Here is a 16,814-nt window from a genome sequence, read left to right on the forward strand (position 1 = left end):
GAAAAGAAAAGAAAAGAAAAGAGTTAAAAATATTAGCTTAAAAAGAAGAATTCAAACATACAAATCCACAATTCGAGGTGGTGCGTGGATGGAATCTGACCATCCAATAATTAAAAAAATAATAATTAGAAGGTAGAATGTAATCTGAAAATATTTATTTCTTTAATAAGAAATTGTGGAAACAGAAAGGAATTTGTTTATTTAAAAAAAGAAAAGAAAAGAAAGGGAAATTGTTTTTAAGTTGCAGCTGTGAAGTGGTTGAAGATGGATGAGTGGAAGAAGCGCAGAGTCGAGTTTCTTTCTTGGTTCTTGGCCTACAATTACTCCTTCCGCACCATTTTTTCTCCTTTACTGTTCAAATTTTCTGAGCTGGACCACACGCGTCATTTCCCTTTTCCTCCATTTTCTCACTTCCCAAACACCTCTCTCTCTCCTCTTCTTTATTCATTTCTTTAACGCCTTTCCTTTTCTCTTTCATTCCTTTTCTTCTCTCCCTCTCTCTTCTTTCCTTTTGGGTTTTGATATTGTTTTCTTCCCAAACCACCTTCATCTCCGCCGCATTCTCCTCCAACCTCCCCTCTGCTTTCTCGCTCTCTTTCTCTCTCTCTCTCTCTCTCTGTGTCTCAGAAGAGAAAAAAGGGACAAATATTGGGAAAGCGTTAGTGTTCGTAAAGCATGGAGAAAAGGGTTTTAATCCAATCCACACTTTACGCATTGTTTTATTCATTCTGACTTTTAAAACCCTACAATTCTGGGTTCCTGTTCTTTCTTTCTTTCTTTCTTTCTTTTTGGTTTACGACGGACTCTGAACTTTTGTTTTTACCTCTTTACCTCTTTTTATTTGTTGGTTTTCTGAGAACGATTGAACAATGAGGGAACCCCATTTGGGGTTTGGGGTTTTCCTTTTGATTTTTGTCTTTTTTCTGCTGTTTTTGGATTTCTCTGTTTACGCTCAGCCGGCTGGTGCTGGTGGTGATGATGGGTCAGTGATGAATCTTTTGAAGACTAGTATTGGAGCCCCGGATTCTCTTGGATGGACTGGTTCGAATTACTGTGAATGGAAGCACGTTAAATGTGATTCTCAGAACCGAGTGGTTAAAATTCAAATTGGGAACCAAAATCTCAAGGGATCACTTCCCTCGGATCTCTTTAGCCTCTCGGCGTTAGTGCAATTAGAGGTACAGAGCAATCAGCTGACTGGGCCGTTTCCTAATCTCGCTGATTCACTCCAGATACTTCTAGCGCATGATAATCTGTTTACATCCATGCCGGCTGATTTCTTCGCCAAGAAGTCGGCTCTGCAGACGATAGATGTCGACAATAATCCCTTCATGGCGTGGCAAATTCCTGATAGCATTCGAGATGCTTCTGGTCTTCAGGAATTATCGGCCAATCGCGCTAATGTAACTGGTAACACCCTTCAAATTTTCGATGGCACGACGTTTCCGACTCTTAGGAACTTGCATTTGGCGGGTAATTTTCTTGAAGGTGGATTACCAGTAAGCTTTGCGGGTTCTTCGATTCAGTCGCTTTGGTTGAATGGACAACAGAGTAACTCTAAGTTAAACGGTTCTATCGCCGTATTGCAAAACATGACTAATCTGCAGGAGGTTTGGTTGCATATGAACCACTTTTCAGGTCCTTTGCCCGATTTCTCTAACCTTCAGGGGTTAGAGACCTTGAATTTGAGGGATAATCAGCTTACGGGTATTGTTCCTTCGTCCTTGATAAACTTGAAATCCCTCACAGTTGTGAATTTGACGAATAATCTGCTTCAAGGACCCACCCCTGCGTTTAATCCTAATGTAAAGCTGGATATGAGACCAGGATCCAACAATTTTTGCACGGATTCTCCGGGTGAGCCTTGTGATCCCCGAGTGAGTGCTCTGTTATCGGTTGCACAATCAATGGGGTTTCCAACAGTCTTTGCCCAAAGCTGGGTAGGGAACAATCCTTGTGAGGATTTCAAAGGTGTTACATGTACTGGCAACCCCGAAAATATAACCATAATCAACTTTAAGAATATGGGTCTTGCGGGCTCTATTTCTCCTAGCTTTTCATTGCTTACATCTGTACAGAAGTTGATTCTCTCTAACAATTATCTTTCTGGCACAATACCAACCGAACTTGTGACTATGCCTAGTCTTATAGAATTAGATGTCTCCAGTAATAGGCTTCATGGGAAAGTGCCCGCCTTCAGGAAAAATGTGATTGTGACCACACAGGGGAACCCGGATATTGGGAAAGATCGACCCAGTTCTCCCGCACCAGGCTCTCCCGAAGAGGGAGCGCCCTCTGATTATGGAACAGGCGACGTTCCTGATGGGGGTGTTAAGAAAAGTAATACTGGAGTGGTTGTTGGTTCTATAATTGGTGTTATTGTTGGTCTCCTTTTAGTTGGGACTGCGATTTTCTTTTGGTACAAGAGAAAGAAGAGACATGGTAGTATAGTTCAGAACCCAAATACAGTAGTGGTACATCCTAGTCATTCTGGGGATCAAAATTCAGTGAAGATTACAGTTACGGAGGCGAGGGCCGATGGGAGTACTCCTGAATCCAGCGGAGTTCCTATTGCTGGACCGAGTGATGTCCGTGTGGTTGAGGCAGGAAACCTGGTTATCTCCATTCAAGTTTTGAGGAATGTAACTAATAATTTTAGCCCTAGTAATATATTGGGGAGAGGGGGTTTTGGAACTGTTTACAAGGGAGAATTACATGATGGTACGAAGATCGCCGTGAAGAGAATGGAGTCTGGAGTCGTAGGCGAGAAGGGTTTGAATGAATTCAAGGCTGAGATTGCAGTTCTTACTAAGGTTCGTCATAGAAATTTGGTTGCGCTTCTCGGGTATTGCTTAGATGGAAATGAGAGGCTTCTGGTTTATGAATACATGCCCCAGGGGACTTTTAGTAGGTTTCTATTTCACTGGAATGATGAAGGGATCAAACCCCTTGAATGGAAAAGAAGGCTGACTGTTGCCTTGGATGTAGCCAGGGGTGTTGAGTATTTGCATAGTTTGGCACATCAAAGCTTTATCCATCGCGATCTTAAACCATCAAACATTCTTCTTGGAGATGATTTGCGGGCTAAAGTAGCAGACTTTGGGTTGGTTCGTCTTGCTCCTGAAGGGAAAGCGTCGGTTGAAACAAGACTCGCAGGAACGTTTGGTTATCTTGCGCCAGAATATGCTGGTATACACTCTTCTCCTCTTTATTTTTGCTATGAAACTCCATGTTGCTAGTTAATATGCATGTTGGGTTGTGAATATAGTTAAGTAGAATACCTTGATGCATTTGCTTCATGGATTAAGTTTCTGAACCTGTTTGTTCGTAACCAACACTTTGTATTGATATATTCTAACATTTTATTCTTCATCGATGATCGATGGAGCAGTAACCGGACGAGTTACAACCAAGGTCGATGTTTATAGCTTTGGGGTGATCCTCATGGAGATGATATCTGGTAGAAAAGCAATTGACGAGAGCCAGCCCGAAGAAAGCTTGCACCTTGTATCGTGGTTCCGCAGAATGTACATTAACAAGGACACTTTCTCAAAGGCCATAGACCCTTCAATGCACATAGACGAGGAGACCCTTGGCAGCATCTGCACGGTTGCGGACTTGGCTGGCCACTGCTGTGCAAGGGAGCCATACCAGCGACCCGACATGAGTCACGCAGTCAACGTTCTTTCGTCTCTAGTCGATGTGTGGAAACCAACAGAACCAGACTCGGAAGACACATTGGGAATCGATCTCGAGATGTCGTTACCACAGGCACTTAAGAGATGGCAGGCATTTGAAGGAAATAGCAATTTGGACATGACATCGTCTTCATCAACGTTGCTTGCGAGTGGAGACAATACACAAAGCAGCATCCCAAACCGACCACCTGGTTTTGCAAATTCGTTTACCTCTCTCGACGCACGGTGAGAGGAATAGAGAAAAACTCGAGTTTCTGATTGCTGTTAGTAGGTACTTTATGACGTTGTTTGTTTATTCTTTAGCCCCCTCTAATCTTTTTGGTGTTTTGTTTACTTTAATCCTGGCAAGTGTTGAAACGTTTTGTGTTGTAAGGCTTGTAGTACTGTTTTATATATATACCCCTCTGTCATCCATCTATAAAAAGAGTCTTAGAGAAGGAAGTTTGATATTGATTTGACAGCATTCCGTTTCAAATAAGGAAGAAATTGTTGGTTTGGGAGATGAAAGGTGGCAAGAAAACAGGGGTGGAGTGTATCTATGTGGCCGGCCCCTGCCTGTCATTTAGCTGTGGAATTGACTTGGAACTCCATTTCTTGTCCGAATTTGTCCAAGTTTATCTGTTTATGTTGTAAAATGATGTTCTTTTTCTGGAGGGTGGGTTTTCCTTCTCGTGTAAGACTGAAGTGCTTAGCTAGAATTAGCTGTTGCCCACTGAGGAAGGAAAGAAAAATATTGGAATGGTCAACCGAAAATATTGTAGTTTTTCAATTAATAAAATAGTAAAAAAACTAATTTAATATTATCCCAGTTTAGTCATTAGTAATTTAGTAGTATAATAACCAACTTGACATACGAATGGTTAATAATATATAATACGGTGAGATTTTAGGAGAAACGCAGTTTGTGGAGCTAAACCTAAACAAGTTTATGTTTATAGGTAAAAAATAATTAAAATTGAGGAGATCATTGTTATGGTCAAATTGGAAAAAAAAAAAAAGTTTGACTGAGTTTAACTTCAGTTGGCTTGAGTGGCTCGTTTTGAATATTTTGATCTTAAAGTCGTTGATGACTTTAATGTCAGTGTAACTATTATTTTGAACCGTTGATAATATTTAATACAGTTTTATGACTGATTTTATGATAGTTAAGTTATGTTGGTCCTTGAATAAATTCTAAATTTAGTTTTTATGAATGAATGAAATATCGCTAGTGAACGTAAAATCTAGTTGAGTTGAATCTAAGAAGGATCAGTTAAGCTTAGGAGCACCAAGTTGACCTTGAAACTATAAATAAATTTATGGCTACGAAGTAATAACTAGGTTAGATGCAATTACTTGATACATTAACACTTATCACGTGACCCTATTTATGTGCTATTATTTATACTATGATATCTAAATGAACTATGGGATGTATCTACTTATTTTTACGTTTGATTATGATTGCTATGTTGAAATGACCATGTTATGCCTTGTGAGATATTTAGTTGTGTTGTGTACGATAAACATAAATGAAATACTATGAATATGCATGCACTGTCTCATAAGAAATTTACCTTATGATAAGTATGAAATTAATTATGTGCAGAATCTCGTTGAACCATAATTTTAATGTAGGACCTGATGCATGTTGTATGACTTATGAACATGGATTGCTTCTTCAGCATATTATGTATGGACGTGTACATCATTATATCCTTTACCTTTCTTTCTTGTTCGTTAGATTTTGGTTGCATGATCATGCACTAGTCTATAATCAGACCCAAAGGGTATGTTAACGAGTCTGCTTAGTGTACTCATTGCATGCATGCATAAATAGTGGGTAGAAAAGTACTATGCATCCAACCCTAAAAAAAAAAAAGAATTATGAAAATTAGGTCGTGCAATTATGAAAATTAGGTCTCATTATCCTTTATGGGCTACTCGAAAGAAGGCCTATGGACTACAACCAATAGCTGGGCCGAAAGCCCAGCCCATCTATTTCTCGCCTGTACGATCACCGCGTTACCAAGCATCTCTTCTCCAAATTTCCAGCTTCCCCAAACCCCAACGCTGCTCTTCCTTCCTGCACAATTCTTCATAAATCTCAAACCCTAATTTCTCCTGTACTGTCATACTAAACCCCCATGAGAACCCCATTGATTATCGTTCTCTTTCGTTACTCCCTTTTTTGAAGCTGTTCCAGCTTCCAAAACCCAGCTATTTTTTGGGGGGTCTCTTAAGGGATTGCATAGCCTCTTCCGGCAATGGCTCTCCCTCCGGTTGAGTGTATATATGTTGTAGAAAGCAATCTTCGAGAATGGAAGTCCGGAAATTCGAGCTTTAGGGTTCCTCAACCTGTCCCTGTGCTTCGATTCCTTTACGAGCTCTGCTGGACCATGGTTCGTACTCTAATTGACATATATTTATTCATTTCTTCAATCAGTGTATGTTTTCGCTTTCATGTATGTGCCTGGTAGTTCGCGCATGTAGAAGTTGTGGTTTTTAGTAACTATTAAGCGTTGGTTGGGGATATTAGTGGTGCAATGATTTCATTATTGATATGAATTTGTTTATGCGGTTCTACCGGATTCAGGTCCGAGGTGAATTGCCATTCCCCAAGTGTAAAGCAGCATTGGATTCAGTTGAGTTCTCGGATCAAATGTCTGCGGAGGAGTTAGGATCAACTTTTGCTGATGTCATTACCCAATTGGCCCAAGATGTAAGTATTTAATTTTACATTGTATCTTCGTTAACGGCGAGCTTCATTTCCTTTTCCTTTTTTTGTTTGTTGATAAGAACATCTAGCTTCATTTTCGATTATATGCTTAATGGATTTTTGAGGCTTCAATTTTTAATACTCTCATCATTTGATGAAATGTGGATACATGAATTCCTTCCAATTTGTGAATAGCTCATTCGGTTAAAATAATGATCTTTGGTTCGAATCTACATGTAAGGTTAAAATCTCCACCCTGAACAGTGTTGAACTCAAAAGGTGGATACACATATTCTTTTACATATTTGATGACCAACCAACTTCTGTGATATGATCGAAAGAGTACAAAGGAGGCCATAAAAGGCCAAGCCAAATGTGGGTATTATGCCCACAAAAAAAAAAAAAAAAAAAAAAAAAAAAAAAANAGGAGGCCATAAAAGGCCAAGCCAAATGTGGGTATTATGCCCAAAAAAAAAAAAAAAAAAAAGGAAAAAAAAAAAAAGGAAAGTGCACAGAAAGAACCCAAGTTTTTGGTTACAAATAGTAATGGAAATCACAAAAAGAATTGAAATTAAGCACCCAAGAGAGATGCTTCCCAAACCCAAGAGAGATGCTTTAAACTGTATGAATTCCCAAACATCATTTTATATATCTATTTGGCACCGCAGGTGTTCTCCATATCCTTTCTAATGCAACCGTTTGTTTAAGAAGTCGACATGCCAGAGAAGAGAACATAACCTTTCCCTCAGAAGGAAGGATTTTGAATACTTCCTCCATACCTGACCTCTGAACTACAAATAAACCCAAACTCCTTCCACAAACAATTCATAATATTGATGAGAAAGTACATCGTCACGAAACATGGTTCAAAATTCTCTCTGCATCTACCTAAACTTCCCTAGTTTTGCTCCAATTAATTATTTGTTTTGAAGTTCCCTCGTTTTCAACCCATAATATGATGATCAATTGTAATATTTTAGTTGACTTGAAAGGCTCTTATGTGCAGAGTTTTCTTTATGCTTCATTTGAATTATGTGTTAATCATGTTTCTGATGGAGAAAATATACTGAAATGTGATAAGATATTTGCTTATTGACCTCTTACTTAATTTGCAGATCACATTAGCAGGAGAGTATCGTGCTCGTCTCTTAAAATTGGTGAGTATTTAAAACTTAAGAGATTATGATTATTGTTTCATGGTGTAGAGTATATTTTTTTTTCTGTTTAGGTAATAAATGAAACCAATGGATGAAAATTTAAAGATTATAATTACAGAAATCATTATAAAGAGTGCACCAAGTAGGACAGAAGAATTTTGATTTGGTTCCATAAAGTTTCTAGATTAGATTCCTCCCTCGGAAGTTATCAAGTTTCTTTCATGCCAAAACTTCCAAAGAGAGCTGCCTCAACATAAAACCAAAAGATTCTTCGTTCCTTCAGTCCCAAAGATGATTTGGTTAGGTGGTTTTGTGTTGCTTTTGATTACTATTTGGTCAGAAGGTTAAACTGTGAGTTCGCAGCGAACTTTTGGAACAATATTTTCAACAGTTTTAAATATCCTTTGGGGTAACCTCACTCTGAAAAAAAATTATTCGATCAAAGTTTAGCTGCTGTAAAACAAGAAATCAAGCCAGGGCCCTAGGAAAAATGGAATGTGGAGTGAAGGAAATTGGATAATCTTCATTGATTCCAATAGGGGTTTTGTAACTATCATGATATGGTGGTTTTTGCAGCCTTCAAATGGATTACTCTTGATAATGTAAGACCAAAATATGAGAGAATTCCATACTAGAGATTAGAGTTCAATATATAGAGATATACATGGAAGCCATTAACTAAGAATAGTAAAATTACAACGAAGGACAGAAGACTAACAAGCTCCTATATTCACATATATGACACTCTTCCAAAAAATAGTAACATTACAATATTCACATATATACTATTACACTTTTCCTAAAGCTGGTGCATTTATGTTAATTATACCCAACTTGTTACAAAGGTTATCTATTTGAACTCCATTTAAAGCTTTCATAAAAACATCTTCCAATTGCTCTTCAATCTTCACATATCTAGTAGACACTAAATCTTGTTGTATTTTCACACAAGCATAATGACAATCAATTTCAATATATTTAATTCGCTCATGAAATACTGGGTTGGATGCCATATTAAGGGTAGCTTGGTTGCACACCACAACTTCGTGGGAATTGTAATATTGATATCTAACTCGATCAACAGTTGACATACCCACCCACATTATTTCACATATTGATTATACCATAACTTTCTATTCTAATTCAACACTTGATCACAAGACTACATGTAGTTTCTTACTCTTCTGTGAAACCAAATTGCCTCCAATAAAATTTTTGATCCTATCCAATAGGCTTGGTTGCACACCACAACTTGGTTGGAACTGTAATATTGATATCTAACTTCATCAAGAGTTGATGTACCCATATAATTTCACATATTGATTGTACTATAACTTCGTATTCGGATTCAACACTTGATCACGACATTACATGTCGTTTCTTACTCTTCCATGAAACCAAATTGCCTCCAACTAAAACACAATAGCCAAAAGTTGGTCTTATGGTTTCTTTTGATTCTGCCTAATTGACATTTGAAAAGCTCTTAATCTTCATGTGACCATGGTTTGCATATAAGACCCCACGTTCAGGTGCAACCTTCAAATATCTTAGAACTTGTTGTAATGCAGTCCAATGATCCACCGTGGGTGAAGCAATAAACTGATTCACAATGTTTACTGAATAAGCTATGTCTAGTCGTGTCACAACAAGGTAATTCAACTTTCCAACCACTCTTTTGTAACGACCTGATCTTCGATGCCTCGAATCATGGGTCACCACGGGGACTCAAGGGGTAAATCAGTATTAAAATGTTTTAAATTGAAAAGCGGGAGACACAAGGAATTTAAAATTTAAATATACATTCAAAACTGACATACAAGGGTAATATTTGGAGAGTCAAATCAAAATGGTTTAAATAAATACATAAGTTTCAAGAAGTAGCATTTAAAAATACAATAAAATGACAAGAATGAAGACGATTCAATCTAAAAGGCACCCCTTGCAACTACACGGCTCCGCACGCTCCTGCATGCTCCCGCTATCACAGTGGACTACATTCCATCTGAAAAAAAGTAAAAATAGAATAACATGGAATGAGTATAAAAATACTCCGTAAGCAACCTACTTGTAGGCTCTTGTCATACCTAACCCTATTCATGGAAACTTAGGCTATGTACTTATAACTGTCCCTATCGATAGCCAAACTATGGCTTAACATTTGTAACAAACTTTGTAGGCCATTTGTAACTAACCCTCAGCATACCTCCTTTAAGGAGTACTCAATCCCTCTCAGGTTCATAACTAGGGTTTTTCTATTTTCTCTTGGATCTAGGTTTCACGTATGTCTAGGTTCTTCGTCTGTCTTGCGCAAGACGCGCCTCGAGTCGCTATGGCCCATGGAAAGGCCCTAGGGTAATACTCATAAGTCTAAAGGAGCCCTTTTTCTTTAAAATTATGATGGTATTCCATGCATGTCTACCTACTGAGCTTTAATCGGTGGGTTCTCTCTAGTTGTGGTGGGTTCTCTCTAGTTGTGGTGGGTTCTCTCTAGTTATGCCAGGCAACATCTACCTATTCCAAAGATCAATAAATTACCTGTCACTATGCCTTTCCAAGCTAGAACATTAAACTACTGGCTCATGTACCCTCCTTGGGTTAGAATAATAAAACTACATGTTTTAGGAACAGTAACTACATGTTTTAGTAACAATAACTACTTGTTACTTTGCCCTTTCAGGTTAGAACAATAAACTACTTGTCACTACGTCACTCGGGCTGTATTAGTAAAAAGCCATGGCCCTCTCCCTAGGCACCACCGATAGTACTTCAGTAGTATACGCTTTATGACTCCTGAAACCCTCTATAGGTGACAACTAAGCCATGTGGAACAAGTAGACCCTAACTTCTGTTGGTTAGTTCATGAATTGGGGTGCGCTCCATCCATCCCTACAAGGTTCTTGGTCAACCCAAGGAGGCTATGGAACTCTTGACTAGGTACTAGGACCAAAATACGCGAAACAGTAACTCATAGTCTATGGAAACCACAACTAGCACTCTATGGTTCATAGCGATAATCCAACTCATGACTGGACAATAACGGGCTTTCCAAACCTTAAATCACGCATAATAAATGTATAAGGGCATACAACATGCTCGTCATACTCATTAAGTGATAATATTCCAACCTTAGCTTACTTGAAAGCATAAAAGCCGAATGATCTATCAGAATGAAGCTATATAACTATAAATAGAACTAAGTTTTGAACTATTCACATTAGCTAAGCACAATTATCATGAGACTAGATCAAACTAGGCTCCTAAACATAATACTCAATCATTGCCCTCGATCGTAATCGACTTCTAAAAGAATTTCTTAGAAACTTGCTCCATATGGTTACTTACTTGATTGTAGACTTCCTGAGCTTCTTTCGGGTCTTCGAGGATATTCCAAACTTCTCCAAAATTCCTCAATATGCCCTAAATTAAGTCAAAAGAATAAAAATAGTGAAAACGGCTAGCTTCAAATTTGTTAAGAAAAAAAGGAATGTAGGTTGAGAAACTAACCGTTGACTGTACGGTCATCTTCTCTAACTTGCGTTGATGCCATTTTGCTTTCCCTCTTCTTTTTTTTAAAGAATCTTTTATTTATTTTCTTAAAATTCCAAAGTGTTACACCTTCTATATCTTTCAAAGACTTCAATGATTCTCCATCTTTTGTAAGTTACAGAATGCATAATAGGAGACCTTCATGGCTTGTCTCCCAATTTTCATGTCTTAGATAGCAAATCAAGCACATATGTGACATAGTGATATCCCTTTTGCTTCTCATTATTTCTATACCAAAGAAGTACTTAAATATTCTCAAGTCTTTAATGTAAAATTGACTTTGGAGGATTTGGGAGATACATGCCTAAGGTATCACTTCCAGTGTTGACCATACCGTCAACATACGACAAGTAGAATAATAACACTCTTAGATTGTCGATGGGAGACAGTGATTTTGTTTGCTTTTCTTCATTCCAAACTACTCAAATGCTTTGGCTAAAATTTCCAAACTATGCTGTGGACTTTGTTTCAATCCATACTAAGATTTGCAAAGGCGACAAACTTTATCATCTTTCCCTAAGCTACAAACTGAGGTGGTTTCTCCATATACACTTCCTCCTAAAGATCGCCATAGTGAAAGATGATTTTAATGTCGAGTTGATGCTAAGACCAACCTTAAGAAGCCGCCATAAAAGAAAACGATTTTAATGTGCTCCAGCCAATGCCAAAGCCTACCCTGCTGCATGGATTGAAGGCGGTGGCCGAATTCTGAGGTTCTTCAAATTGTAACGGATGCTTCCTCTTGGGCTGGGCGATGTCAAAAAAGATGAAAAACTATGATGAAAATTGTGATGGTGGCTCGGAGGGTTAGGTGGAGAGGGGACAACAAGCTGAAAAACAAAAAGGTCCTCAACCCCAATCCCAAAGGTTCACAAAACCCTAATTGCACTAGAAAAATAATTAAGGTATGATTATATTCTATGATATTGTAGGGACCAAAATATGAGAATTCATACATTCTCTACATTAGAGCTAAATATATGTAGGCAGACTTAGAAATCCTAAACTAAAAATAGTCAAATTACAATAAAGGATGAAAGACTAATAAGCTCCTTTATTCACACATACACTCTAATGACTCTCGCTAAACCGTTTTGTAATTCTATTACTCAACAGCTTTTCATCAATTGCAGTTCTAATTTATAACCTTCTTTTGTAGGGGCCATTTTCCCGGGTTTTGGATGTAATAATTTCCTTTCACATAATGAAAAGTTGCTGTCAACATTTCTTAAAAAAATTGATGTACTATTTGATAACGGGAATTTTCAAACTTGATATCTCGTTTGTTCACCAAAGTCTGTGATGGTCTTTGATGCTATTTCATTGCTTATCCTCTTGATGTACTATATTTGGTAAAATGAGTTATAAGAACATGTTTTCCCCTTTTTTTATTTGAATGATAATTATGACTCATTTTTCCAATTGGATCTTGTATTCTATTCCTTCTAGGCTAAGTGGCTTGTTGAATCAGCATTTGTCCCATTGCGGCTTTTTCAGGAGCGGTGTGAGGTGATATTTATATATAAAATTTATCTTGTTTGTATTTCGTTTTTTCTTTTCATTGTAAATGCTCTACCTAGAGACAGTGCCATTCTTATGCTCCATCAAGTGTAATTACTTATGTTTCTTTCTATTTGTGGGCCTCAATTATTTGATGCACTATTTCTTGTAGTAATGAAGTTCTGAACTGAAATTGCTTTATTTTAGGAAGAATTTCTATGGGAGGCTGAAATGATAAAGATTAAGGCGCAAGAATTAAAAAATAAAGAGGTAAGTGATGGTTATGATGAGATTCAAGCTTGGTATTGATAATGCCACCTGAACCTAGATATTGATATTGCATGTGATGTTTATTTTCCTTTTCTGTCTGTTTATTTTCTGTATGAGCATTTGATCGTTTAATTTTGAACTTGTTCACATCTTAGGCTCACATAATATTGGTGTTGTATTAATTATTTCACTTATAATAATAGCAGAAGATGTCGATGGTGTCTGGGATTTATGTTTTTAAAAATAATGACATGCAAAAGCTTCTCTATGTAGCTTCATTAACCTAAGTTGCTGTCACATGCCTGATAAAGCTTCAATTTTAACATGGAGGTCAAACCTTTAAAACTGATGTATATATATGGATACTTCTTTGATTTCAGGTCAGAGTAAATACTCGTCTTCTATATCAGCAAACGAAGTTTAATCTTCTGCGGGAAGAAAGTGAGGGTTATGCCAAGTTGGTATGATAGTGATTAAATACTTGGTCCTTTGTTCTTATACTTTTCTTCTTTGTTTGTTGCCTTGATCAATCAATTTCACGATCAAATTCTCTCTCCCCGCACACAAGATGTCAAATAAATAAATAAATTTGTATATATATATATATATGTTCCTCCTTCCAACTTTGTGTTACTTGGGTTTTCTCCTTGTGATAATGTTGGGGACAAAGGGGCAAAGGGACAAGGCGTCCCTTTTCCTAAAGAGAGGGGTGAGACGAAAGTCTTCCCATCTTGATTGATAAAGAAAAGTAGAGTAGTTACAGAAAGCTCGTGGTCAGCAAGTTCAACCAAAGTGACCCGACCTAGCCCACAATATATATAATCATAAATTTTATAAATGTCCTGTTGAGCTAATTTTTTAGTTCAATTGTTATCCTAAAATTATCTTCCAGTTCAAAACCATTTCTATTTTGATCCCAATTTTTTGTTTTTAAATATAAACCCAAGCGTATGTATTTGACTAGTGAGTGGTTAGGAAGTTTTGGGTGGTAGGCCTTCTTGAATATCCGATAGAATTGAACAAAACCAATTAAATTTTTACAGCTTGTTTTGGGTTGAGTAAATGACTGAACATTGTTTGGAATTTGGATTATAGCTAAGAAGCACGAAAATGTGACATGAGATATGGATATGACAAGATGTGGACAGGACGATGCATCAGTTTCTAAAAAGATAGGATACAAACATGATTTTTATTTTGTTTTATTTATTGATTTATTTAAAGCAGACATTTATTTAGGTTTCTGATTCTTTTTTAAAATAAAATTATCCTTTTAATTCTTATATCTTATTTTGTTTGATTAAAGTCCCTTTTTGTTTACGTCTATTTTTCTTTTTTTTTTTTTTTGGCATGGGCTTTCTTTTTGAATGTTTGTGTTCCTTGAATTCCCTCATTTTTTTTCAACGAAAGGTAGGTTATTTCATAAGAAAAGAATATATATGTACATATTGATATATTTGATACTCTAAAAGAAAAAAAAAAGATATGTTTAATATTCATTATCGATAAAACTATGTAAATTGAACACAAAAAATGTGTACTTCACCAATAACATACAAATTCTTGTCAATTAGCAATATTTAAAGAGTTTGAAGATATAGAAGGATTTGACTATGGCCAGAAGAAGAAGAAGATGTGATCCTAATAATTCAGGAATGATTAAAATAGAAGGATTAGATCTGTTATAGGATCTCTTATTATAATTATTATTATCATAGATATATTTTCTAAAACTTATTAGGAATGGGCTTTAGATAAACCAGCCTTTAATTTTTTCTCTAGCCGTGTTTAGGCTGCATCCAAGTCTTGTCCGGTCATGTCTGAAATTAGAAATAATTGACACATTTCCTATTGTGTTGGATTTGTTCAGAGCTTATCCAGCTGAATCTGTGCTCGATACGTTTCCAAGAGACACCTTCCTCTAAAATATAGTGTTTGCGTGTCCTAAGGTTAGAGGAACCTCCCTAAAACATCACAAAACCCAAGCCGTGAATACACCTAATCTTCTAGAAAATTGTCCAGAAGGTTCCAACACTCAAAATCATCTGAAGGTTGCATGCATAGATTACCATTTTTTTTCTCTCTCTCCCCCCCCCCCCCCCCCCCCCCCCCCCCCCCCCCCCCCCCCCCCCCCCCCCCCCCCCCCNGAAGACATAAGCCCTGCTGTGATTGACATTCGACTTGTTCAACTAAACTAATCCAATTATTCAATTCTTTGATCAATGTCTTAGACATAACTCAAAATTTTCTGATCAATGCAACTATTGCTGCAATTTGGTCAGTATGGTTAGAGAGAATTAGTAGTAATTTTTTATTGGATGTCCAGGAATGAGCATTGTATTGTGAGAATGGTGTGTTCTATTATTGCTCTCTAACCATATAATGCTCATTCCTGGACACCCTATAAAACATACTACTATTGCATTTAAGAGAGTTGTAGAGTTGTTTTTGTCACCTCTTTCTTAGATGAAGTAAGATTATGTATTTCTGTCTTCTCGTTTGGGTAGAACAAAGAGCGAGATTTTGTGATGTGAAGACAAAGATCATGAGATGCATAAAAGAAGGTTTAAAATAAAGGGAGAGATTTGGTAAAACAAAGAGAGATTGGCCCTTATTAGATTCTCAGTCTCTTCGGGCCTCTGTTTCTAGGCTCATTTGTAACTATTTGCTTGGTCTTATTTCTATTGTCTGGAGCTTTTTTTGTAGTTCGACTCATTTATGTGGGCTTTTCTTTTTTATTTTTTGTATGCCCGTATGTTCTTTCATTTTTTTTTTTCTTTTGTAAAAATATAAAAGGTCATAAGATGCATAATATTTTGGACCGGATGTAATATCTGTATTTTTATTACAGTCTAATGCACTTCTTTCTTTGTAATGTTCATTTCTATTTTGTGATCTAGTACTTGATCTACTTTGGTGCTTGACTTAAAACCATAGGTAACACTTCTTTGTCGGGTCACTGACGCTCCAAATAATAATTTTTCGGGATCGACAATTGGGATTATAAAGGTTGGTCGTAAACTTCCATTTAGAGTCTTTTATCTTTATTTATCTCTAACACACGCATGCACAATGACATCCAATTAGTTATCCTTCTGTATAAACTTTTCTATATGAATATATTATAGAACTTTTTTCAATTTATTGATCTTTAAGCTTCATGCAGTCATTGATCGGGCATTTTGATCTGGACCCAAACCGTGTTTTTGACATTGTGAGTCATTCTCTTGTTTGTTTTATATAATCTTAGATTTTCTGTTTTCCCTTTTCCTATTATTCATTATTCTTTATGAAGTTCACTGTGCTAAAGTTTCATTTTTTTGATGCGTACATATCAGGTCTTGGAGTGTTTTGAACTTCAGCCAGAAAATAGTGTTTTCGTGGAGCTAATTCCAATATTTCCCAAGGTAAAGATGCTTAGGATTCACGACAAGCTGACTTCGATTATTTTGCTAATACTTGATTATAAAAAGACTCTTTAAGTTTCTCATGAGGTTATGTTTATTGGCAGTATCATGCTTCACAAATCCTTGGGTTCAAATTTCAATATTATCAGCGTATTGAAGTAAATTCGCCAGTGCCATTTGGGCTTTATAAGCTTACAGCGTTACTAGTGAAGGAAAAATTTATTGTTCTTGATAGCATGTAAGTATATATATATATATATATATATATATATATATATATATATATAAATGTTGGTTTGTTCTTCAATTTAGTACAAGGCATTTTGTTGCTTTATGATTATTTTTTAATATAGCCGTTCATTGATTGGGGTTGCTATTGCTCTAACACATTGGAAATGCATTTGGAAGTTCTGACGGAGTCAAATATTGATTTAGTCAATGTGAGTTGGGGCATGCTTTTTGTCGTAGGGACATGCAAATCTTGAAGAAATCTCATTGTGATAAATAGACTATTGTTATATTTGGGGGGGGGGGGGGG

The 16,814-nt window shown here is 36.7% G+C and overlaps 2 protein-coding genes across 3 annotated transcripts in view; both read left to right on the forward strand.

The window, feature by feature from the left end:
- Positions 1-282: 282 nt before the first annotated feature.
- LOC111445218 (receptor protein kinase TMK1-like) lies at positions 283-4,158 on the forward strand. The gene is made up of 2 exons (XM_023083477.1): positions 283-3,189; positions 3,392-4,158. Exons 1-2 carry the CDS (start codon positions 870-872, stop codon positions 3,925-3,927), a joined length of 2,856 nt encoding a protein of 951 aa, XP_022939245.1. The 5' UTR covers positions 283-869; the 3' UTR covers positions 3,928-4,158.
- Positions 4,159-5,730: 1,572 nt separating this feature from the next.
- The window catches only part of LOC111444859 (THO complex subunit 2-like), a 35,282-nt gene continuing 24,198 nt past the window's right edge, over positions 5,731-16,814 (forward strand). The window contains exons 1-10 of one of the 2 annotated variants that reach the window (XM_023082946.1): positions 5,731-6,079; positions 6,274-6,399; positions 7,512-7,553; positions 12,549-12,608; positions 12,807-12,869; positions 13,250-13,330; positions 15,807-15,878; positions 16,036-16,083; positions 16,208-16,276; positions 16,381-16,514. In XM_023082946.1, the coding sequence (XP_022938714.1) occupies positions 5,945-6,079; positions 6,274-6,399; positions 7,512-7,553; positions 12,549-12,608; positions 12,807-12,869; positions 13,250-13,330; positions 15,807-15,878; positions 16,036-16,083; positions 16,208-16,276; positions 16,381-16,514 (830 nt within the window). In that variant the 5' untranslated portion in view covers positions 5,731-5,944. Of the gene's footprint in view, positions 6,080-6,273; positions 6,400-7,511; positions 7,554-12,548; positions 12,609-12,668; positions 12,710-12,806; positions 12,870-13,249; positions 13,331-15,806; positions 15,879-16,035; positions 16,084-16,207; positions 16,277-16,380; positions 16,515-16,814 lie in introns of those variants that run through there. The other variant, XM_023082947.1, reaches the window with a different exon arrangement.

The sequence above is a fragment of the Cucurbita moschata genome, unplaced genomic scaffold (assembly GCF_002738365.1).
Source record: "Cucurbita moschata cultivar Rifu unplaced genomic scaffold, Cmos_1.0 Cmo_Scf00007, whole genome shotgun sequence".
Taxonomy (NCBI): domain Eukaryota; kingdom Viridiplantae; phylum Streptophyta; class Magnoliopsida; order Cucurbitales; family Cucurbitaceae; genus Cucurbita; species Cucurbita moschata.

What these genes read in the sequence shown, in the direction of transcription:
- LOC111445218 (XM_023083477.1), top strand. Translation starts at nt 870, where the DNA reads ATGAGGGAACCCCATTTGGGGTTTGGGGTTTTCCTTTTGATTTTTGTC. An exon ending in TCTTGCGCCAGAATATGCTG is followed by an intron (nt 3,190 to 3,391) that starts GTATACACTCTT and finishes TCGATGGAGCAG; the next exon opens with TAACCGGACGAGTTACAACC.